At 40.2% G+C, this 9,350-nt stretch overlaps 1 protein-coding gene across 2 annotated transcripts in view; it reads right to left on the bottom strand.

Annotated features, from left to right (window-relative positions):
* ABCB10 (ATP binding cassette subfamily B member 10) overlaps positions 1-9,350 on the bottom strand; it is a 45,096-nt gene that overhangs the window by 4,378 nt on the left and 31,368 nt on the right. For both annotated transcript variants that reach the window (XM_023738476.1, XM_023738477.1), the window contains 3 exons: positions 7,251-7,330; positions 5,706-5,886; positions 701-744 (listed from right to left, as the gene is read on the bottom strand). In XM_023738476.1, the coding sequence (XP_023594244.1) occupies positions 701-744; positions 5,706-5,886; positions 7,251-7,330 (305 nt within the window). The remainder of the gene's footprint in view (positions 1-700; positions 745-5,705; positions 5,887-7,250; positions 7,331-9,350) is intronic.

Here is a 9,350-nt window from a genome sequence, read left to right as displayed (position 1 = left end):
GGAGGGCCACGTGTTAAACTTCTCTCCCTCTAACAATCACTAGTTAGACTGTACACTGTGTGATGGAGGACCACGTGTTAAACTTCTCTCCCTCTAACAATCATTAGTTAGACTGTACATTGTGTGATGGAGGACCACGTGTTAAACTTCTCTCCCTCTAACAATCACTAGCTAGACTGTATACTGCATGATGGAGCGCCACATGTTAAACTTCTCTCGCTGTGACAATCACTAGTTAGACTGTACACTGCATGATGGAGTGCCACATATTAAACTTCTCTCGCTGTGACAATCACTAGTTAGACTGTACGCTGCGTGATGGAGGACCACGTGTTAAACTTCTCTCCCTCTAACAATCACTAGACTGTACGCTGCATGATAGAAGGCCACGTGTTAAACCTCTCTCCCTGTGACAATCACTAGTTAGACTGTACTCTGCGTGATGGAATGCCATGTGTTAAACTTCTGTCCCTCTATCAATCCCAGTCCGGGTTCCCAACACCTAAGAAATATTTGTTACATTTGCACAAAATACCCTCAATGGAACCAGAACAATCAACATTATACCTAACTCTCCCCTACAAAAAAAAGGGAAGGAAAACAACAAAAATAGTAAATTAAAAATTTACTATTACATTTTTAATAAATTTAAAGCAATACAAAAACAAAACAAAAACCCATAAAGTGGCTTCAGGCTTACCTTGAGCAGTGCACGTGCAATTGCAATCCGCTGTTTCTGCCCACCTAACAAAGACATCTTTTTTTTAATTGAAAGCTTTAACAAAAATTCTTGGTATAGGCTTTTCTGTTAAACTATGTGGCAATTGGAAAGTAACTTCTTCCAATCAGCCAAAGCAGAGATAGATCGTAAAGCAGAAAGCTATTTAAAAAAAGTCTCCCCCTCAATCTCAAAATATACTACCCCATGTAATCTTTAAAAAACTCCTATGAGGTAGAGCCTATTATTATTACCACTTAAGGATGAAAAAGTGAGGCACAAAGTAACATGTCTCACACAGCTGATAAGTAGCAGAGCCTAGATTTGAACCTAGGCAGTGTGAAGGGCTATGCTTTAAACATCATCCAGACTTTCCTCCCTAACAATATCCAATGTAGCAAGGAAACAAGAAACTCAAATATTTAAAGTTTTCAAACAATGTTTCAGATGGATGGAAACAAAGGGCATCAATCTAGCCAGGATTTTTAATTCTACCATTCTACTTCATAACACCTACTTGTCATGACTTCCATTCTCATGTTATTCTCTTATTTTCCCTGTCCAAGAGAGCACTTTGCACATAGACACATATAGTAGGATGTGCACATACATGAGACTTGAGATTGAGAATAAACCACTCTAAACCACTCCCCCTACCTACCCCCCACCACCTTTTAAACTCAAATTCTACTAAAAGGGAACAAACTAGGGGGTGGGAATGGGAAGAGTCAGACAAGATAGAGGTTAGCAGAAAGATGATAGTTTCCCCATCCTCATCTTTTTTCTAATACCATCTTTTCTCCTTTTCCCCAGGGTCACATTACTCCTAAATAACAATCTGTAAAGTCTCAGAGGGCGGTACTTAGGACTCACTCCTCCCAACTTAAGTAGTTTAAAAACCCAGTTCCATTTTTGATGATACAAACATTCCTTTTTAATTAATTTTATTAGCTGAACATATGTATTAATAGTAACTGCTGAACATTATATTATTTTGGCTAAGAGGAAAGTTCACCATTTACAACTGAAATGTGTGTTGCTGCTAAATGCTGTCCTCAAACAGACAAACCAGTGCACACCATGAACATAAGCAGGGGAAAGGCATTTCTTTTGGAATGTCTCTTGTTGGTGAGGGTGCTCAGTGTTAGAACAGCCAGCTGATGACTTTGTGAGCTCTGAGAAATCCTTGGTGCCAACAGTGCACTGGGACTCTACTGCTGCCTATCCTTCTTTCCTCCCAGAAAGTAAGGGTGGAGTCACATCTTTGGTTAGTTCGCTGTGAAAGGGAGCTTGAGAATGCTGCTAGATGGAAGGGCATAAAGCAATCTGTTCCAAGGGAGAAGGTGAAGGGCTAGGAGAGCATGCCACAGGTTGCCACACAATCCTACACCTCTATGCTCAGTAATTTCCCCGTGAGCAGCTCAAACCATCTCTAGCTGATGTCCTGCCTAAGGGTATGTTTCAGAGATGCAGAAGCAATTAACTTACACAGCAAATTTGGTAAAATTTGTGATTCTCCTGGAGCTCCCTATATCTATCAAAAACATCTTTTTATCTGCTTCCTATGGTAAAACAAATCATATTCACACAGTCAACTTAAAGCACCTTTCTTTTAAACTTCCTGTGGTCTAACTTCAAACAAAAGGTTAGAGTTGAAAAGCACTATTGCTCGAGGGCATCTAGTCTCCCCTGCTAACCATCACTCTGACATACAGGCATCTTCCTTTGCTCAGATATTTCCAATTACAGGGGACCTTGGAAGGAAATACATTTCAATATTTGTAATGAAAAAAAAAAATTGCGTTTAACCAAAAATTTATCTCCCTTTAAGTTCTACTCACTGAATTCTACTTCTGCTCTCTAAAGCAATACAAAACTCCTGAAAATATGGTACTGAAAATGAGATGCAATACGCTAGGTGTGGTCTGACCATCCCAAGGAACAGGAGATTTTGCCTCACAGTCTGAGTTCTCCCATTAGTCTGGTACAAGGCATCTACGGCCTGTGGTCTGTGGACCAAATCTGGACCCCAGCCCTTTTTGTACAGCCCTCAAACTAAGAACGGTTTTCAGACTTTAAAAAAAAAAGAATACGCCATAGCGACCATATGTGGCCCATTAAACCTAAAATATTTACTATTTGGCCTTTTACAGGAAAAGTTTGTCGCCCACAATTAAGTATGTAAAATACACAGGGGGAGTAAGAACTCTTTCAATGTCTTTTATATTCCTGATTCATAGTCTCTGCCTCTCTGGGCAGACCATCCTGCCACCCTGCATCTGTCTTATTCTCCACAATTTCTGATGATCTTGGGTTGCAAAACAATCTTTTCTCAAATGAGATAAAAGCTTGCTGTGGCTGAGTACTCCTCAGTGGGAATCTGGGGAACACATATGGGGTTGAAAGTGGAGGAAACTGGGTTAGATGTTAGAAAGCTAGTGAGGCTTTGGATAGGTAGACTCAACATAGTGAAAATGTCAATTCTACCCAAAGCGATCTCCAGATACAATGCAATCCCGATCCAAATTCCAGTGACATTTTTTAATGAGATGGAGAAACAAATCACCAACTTCATATGGAAAGGGAAGAGGCCCCAAATAAATAAAGCATTACTCAAGAAGAAGAACAAAGTGCAAGGCCTTACATTACCTGATTTTAGGATCTATTATACAGCCACGGTAGTCAAAACAGCCTGGTATTGGTACAACAACAGATACACAGACCAATGGAACAGAGTTGAGAATCGAGATATAAGCTCATCCACCTATGAGCAGCTAATATCTGACAAAGGCCCAAAGTCCATTAACTGGGGAAAAGACAGTCTCTTTAACAAATTGTGCTGGCATAATTGGATATCCATTTGCAAAAAAATGAAAAAAGACCCATACCTCACACCATGCACAAAAACTAACTCAAAATGGATCAAAGACTTAAATACAAAATTGAAAACAATAAAGATCACGGAAAAAAAAATAGGGACAATGCTAGGAGCCCTAATACATGGCATAAACATAATATGAACCATAAGTAATAATGCACAAGCACCAGGAAACTAGATAAATGGGAGCTGCTAAAAATTAAACATTTATGTTCAGCAAAAGACTTCACCAAAAGAGTAAAAAGACAACCTACAGATTGGGAAAAAATTTTTGGCTACAACAAATCCGATCAGCATCTAATCTCTAAAATCTACAAGATACTGCAAAACCTCAACAACAAAAAGACAAATAATCCAATTAAAAAACAGACAAAGGATATATATGAACAGGCATTTCACCAAAGAAGATATTTAGATGGCTAACAGACAGACACATGAAGAAATGCTTATGATCATTAGCCATTAGAGAAATGCAGATCGAAACTACAATGAGATATCATCTCATCCCAACAAGGCTAGCCTTAATCCAAAAAACACAAAATAATAAATGCTGGAGAGGTTGTGGAGAGACTGGAACACTTATACACTGTTGGTGGGAATGTAAAATGGTACAACCACTTTGGAAATAGATTTGGCGCTTCTTTAAAAAGCTAGAAATAAAAGTACCATACGATCCAGCTATTCCCGCTCCTTGGAATATATCCTAGAGAAATAAGAGCCATTACATGAATAGATATATGCACACCCATGTTCATTGCAGCACTGTTCACAATAGCAAAAGGATGGAAACAACCTAGGTGCCCATCAACGGACGAATGGAGAAACAAATTGTGTTATATCCACACAATGGAATACTACGCAATGATGAAGAACAATGACGAAGCCATGAAACATAACATGGAGGAACCTGGAACTCATTATGCTGAGTGAATTTAATTAGTCACAGAAGACAAATATTGTATAGGACCACTATTGTAAGAACTCAAGGAAAGGTTTAAACACAGAAGAAAACATTCTTTGATGGTTACAAGGGGGGGGGGGTTATTTACTAACTAGATAGTAGATAAGAATCATCTTAGATGAAGGGAAGGACAGCATACACTACAGGGGAAGTCAGCACGACTGGACTAAACCAAAGCTAAGAAGTTTCCTCAATACAGTCAAATACTTTGAAAGACAGAGTAGCAGAGGTAGGGGTCTGGAGACCATGCTTTCAGGGGACATCTAGGTCAACTGGCATAACAAAGCTTATTAAGAAAATGTTCTGCGTCCTACTTTGGTGAGTGGCGTCTGGGGTCTTAAAAGCTTGCAAGCGGCCATCTAAGACGCATCAATTGGTCCCAACCACCTGGAGTAAAGGAGAATGAAGAACACCAAAGACACAAGGAAAGTATTAGCCCAAGAGACAGAAAGGGCCACGTAAACCAGAGATTTCATCAGCCTAAGACCAGAACTAGATGGTGCCCAGCTACCACCAATGACCGCCCTGACAGGGAAAACAACAGACAGTCCCGGATGGAGCAGCAGAAAGATGGGGTGCAGAACTCAAATTCTAGTAAGAAGACCAGACTTAATGGTCTGACTGAGACTGGAGGAACCCCGAAAAGCATGGCCCCTGGATTCTCTATCAGCCCAGAACTAAAACAATTTCCGAGGCCAACTCTTCAGACAGGGATTGGACTGGACTGTGGGACATAAAGTGATACTCGTGAAGAGTGTGCCTCTTAGCTCAAGCAGATACAAGAGACCAAAGGGGCAGCTTCTGTCCGGAGGTGAGATGGGAAGGCAGGGAGGGTTAGGAGCTGGTTGAATGGACATGGGGAATCAGGGGCAGAAAGAAGGAGTGTGTTGTCGCAGAATGGGGTGAGCAATTAGGGTCACATAACAATGTGTGTATAAAATTTTGTACTGGAGACTAACTTGAAATATAAACTTCATTTAAACTACAACAATAAAAAATAAAAATAATAAAAAAAAGAAAGTGGTGAGGCTAATTTTATAAACTCTAGGAACAAAAATCTGCTTAGAAAATAATTTTGCCATATGGAAGTGTTTATACAGAGTTCTTTGGAACAGTTTTTGCTACAAAGCAGTTTAACAAAAACATACCTGAAAGGAGAACGCCCTTTTCTCCAACCACAGTGTTGAATCCTTGGGGGAAATTTCTAATGAAAGCAGCTGCATTAGCCACATCAGCAGCTCTCTCTACTTGCTCAGCAGTCACCAGGGCAGGGTTGTCTGCACCATAAGCAATGTTCTCAGCAATTGAACAAGAAAACAAAACTGGTTCCTACAAATTGTAAATGAAACATTATTTATCATAAATTTCAAAACAGTCTTCAAACACCTCTAGTAAATATAGTGGCGCTTAGTACAGAACTTACATCTAAGAAACTATTCAATTGCTCCCAAAGAATAGGTTATTTTCTTGGCTTTGCTATTTCTCCATAAATTCACCCAGAAGACTTTTTGAAAATTCAGCTTACCATGAATGGAACTGATTTGATCGTATGTAGTTTCTACCACCCTGCAGATACCACGTCAAGTGTTTGCACAGTGCCTGGCACAGAGGTACATCCTGAATGTGAGTTCCCTTCCCTTAAGGATCAGGAGACACTGGAAGAACCTGAGTTTATTTGCATTTCTAAGTTGCCTGCCTTCACTAAGGAAAAAGGTGGTAATCCAGCTCTGTCCACTGCTTTCTGAAATATACAAAATAGATGGGAACACGACATTTTGACAGAACCCTGGTGAATAGTCCTAAAAGGTAAACAAACTGCAGCTTCTTTTCTCCATCTCTAAATAATATGGACCCCTGATACCCTCATGCTGCTGACTGTCCCCCATTGCTGCCCTTCACCCCACCCCCAGTGGAATTAGGGTGGGGATAAGGTAGGAGGGATGCTTACTAGGCAGATGAGGCCCAGAAATGGGGGCGGGGCTCAGTTTTGCCCAATGTGCACATAATTTGGAAATAAAAACATAAACAGCTGTGTCAAAATTTCCCTGTGTGAAAACAGCCTCACAAATAACCATATTGAATAAATTACTGCTCTGCTGTGAAATATGCAACCTCTTTGCAAAGGGACCCAGGGTTCTTGCCCTAGTCTTTGCTTGCCAATCCCTGAAAAGCATTATGCAAAACAATAGACTGTGGCTAGTAATGAAAACGGGCCCTGGCAGTGCAGTGGTTAAGAGCTCAGGCTGCTAACCCAAAGGTCAGCAATTCGAATCCACCAGCTGCTCCTTGGAAACCCTGTGGGGCAGTTATACTCTGTCCTATAGGGTTGCTATGAGTTGTCATCAACTCAATGGCAACGGGGTAGTAGTAATGAAAATTGGGAACTGGGGAAGAGGCAGTAAGCTAAAGAATTTTACCATTTTCTGCCTGTCCTCCAGACTGTCTACATCACAAAGTAATGCTGTTCTCTAGCTTTTGATAAAAAGTCAGCATTTCAACTGGTTAAAGTGATTAATGTCTTCAGGAAATAGCACTATTTTCTAAACCTAAACAAACTGTCATGCAAGATAAATTTACTACAGCTAGAAAACTTCCATTCCTTCTCTCTCAAGAGGTTCAAGACCAAGAAGGAAACAAACGACAAAAGCATTATCAAAAGAATGTGTAATAAAAATGGAACACGGTCTTCTTACCTGACTCACTGTGCCAATCTTGGATCTCAGCCAGACTGGATTTAACTCACGGATGTCACAACCATCAAGAGTGACAGTTCCTTGTAGAAAGGAAAGGAAAGGGTCACTGAGCTTCACAGGACTAATATAAACAGGAAGAATTTGGTGGAAAAATCCCAGACTCAGTTTTTTACAGCTTAAAAGTGTACTCAAAAATCTCTAAACAGAATAAAAAAATAACACATTTCATGAGACTTTAGAGCTAAAGGGGACTTCTGGATTATCCAAGTTTAACAACTTCCTGTCCATCACTTGTCTGTCAGTTTTTCGTACTATGGGGCTTGCATGCTGCTGTGATGCTGGAAGCTATGCCACTGGTGTTTCAAATACCAGCAGGGTCACCCACTGTGGACAGGTTTCAGCAGAGCTTCCAGACTAAGACAGATTAGGAAGAAGGACCTGGCAGTCTACTTTTGAAAAAACTGGCCAGTGACAACCTTATGAATAGTAGCGGAACATTGTCTGATACAGTGCCAGATGAGCCTCTCTGGTTGGAAGGCACTCAAAATATGACTGGATAAGAGCTGCCTCCTCAAAGGAGAGTTGACCTTAATGACATGGATGGAGTAAAGCTTTTGGGACCCTCATTTGCTGATGTGGCATTACTCAAAATGAGAAGAAACAGTTGCAAACATTCATTAATAATCAGAATGTGCAATGTACCAAGTATCAATCTAGGAAAATTTGAAGTTGTCAAAAATGAAAGGGAATGAATAAAGATCAACATCCCTAGGATAGTGAGCTGAAATGAACGGCATTACTTTGTGATGTAGACAGTCTGGAGGACAGGGAGAAAATGGTAAAATTCTTTAGCTTACTGCCTCTTCCCCAGTTCCCAATTTTCATTACTACTACCCCGTTGCCATTGAGTTGATGACAACTCATAGCGACCCTATAGGACAGAGTATAACTGCCCCACAGGGTTTCCAAGGAGCAGCTGGTGGATTCGAATTGCTGACCTTTGGGTTAGCAGCCTGAGCTCTTAACCACTGCACTGCCAGGGCCCGTTTTCATTACTAGCCACAGTCTATTGTTTTGCATAATGTATTGGCCATTCTGAATCAGACAAGATTAACTATTATGACAAATTGAAGAGGAATGGCATCGCAGTCATTGTCAAAAAGAACATTTCAAGATCTATCCTAAAGTATAACGCTGTCAGTGGTAGGATAATATCTATACACCTACAAGGAAGACCAGTTAATACGACTATTTTTCAAATTTATGCACCAACCACTAAGGCCAAAGATGAAGAAACTGGAGATTTTTACCAGCTTCTTTGGTCTGAAATTGTTCGAACATGTAATCCAGATGTGCTTATAATTACTGGTGATTGGAATACAAAAGTTGGAAACAAAGAAGGATCAGCAGTTGGAAAATATGGCCTTGGTGACAGAAATGACTCTGGAGATTGTGTGACAGAATTTTGCAAGATCAGCGACTTATTCCTTGTAAATATCTTTTTTCAACAACATAAACGGTGACTATACACATGAACCTGGCCAGACGGAATACGCAGGAATCAAATCAACAACAACTGTGGAAAGAGATAATGGAGAAGCTCAACATGATCAATCAGAGCAAGGCCAGGGGTCGACTGTGGAAAAGACCATCAATTAATCATATGCAAGTTCAAGTAGAAGCTGAAGAAAATTAAAAGAAGTACACAAAAACCAAAGTACAAGCTTGAGTGTATCCCACCTGAATTTAGAGACCATCTCAAGAATAGACTTGATGCACTGAACATTAATGATTGAAGACCAGACAAGTTGTGGGATGACATCAAGGACATCATACATGAAGAAAGCAAGAAGTCATTAAAAAGATAGCAGAAAAAGAAAGAGAAGACCAAAATGGATGTCAGAATAGACTCTGAAACTTGCTCATAAATGAAAAGTAGCTAAAGCAAACAGGAGAAGTGATGAAGTAAAAGAGCTGAGGAGAAGACTTCGAAGGGCAGCTCAAGAAGACAAAATAAAGTACTATAATGAAATGTGCAAAGACCTGGAGTTAGAAAACCAAAAGGGAAGTACACGTCTGGCGTTTCTCAAAGTCAAAGAA

This window comes from Trichechus manatus, unplaced genomic scaffold, assembly GCF_000243295.1.
Source record: "Trichechus manatus latirostris isolate Lorelei unplaced genomic scaffold, TriManLat1.0 scaffold00117, whole genome shotgun sequence".
NCBI classification, from domain to species: Eukaryota; Metazoa; Chordata; class Mammalia; order Sirenia; family Trichechidae; genus Trichechus; species Trichechus manatus.
This window is presented reverse-complemented; position numbering and strand designations above follow the sequence as displayed.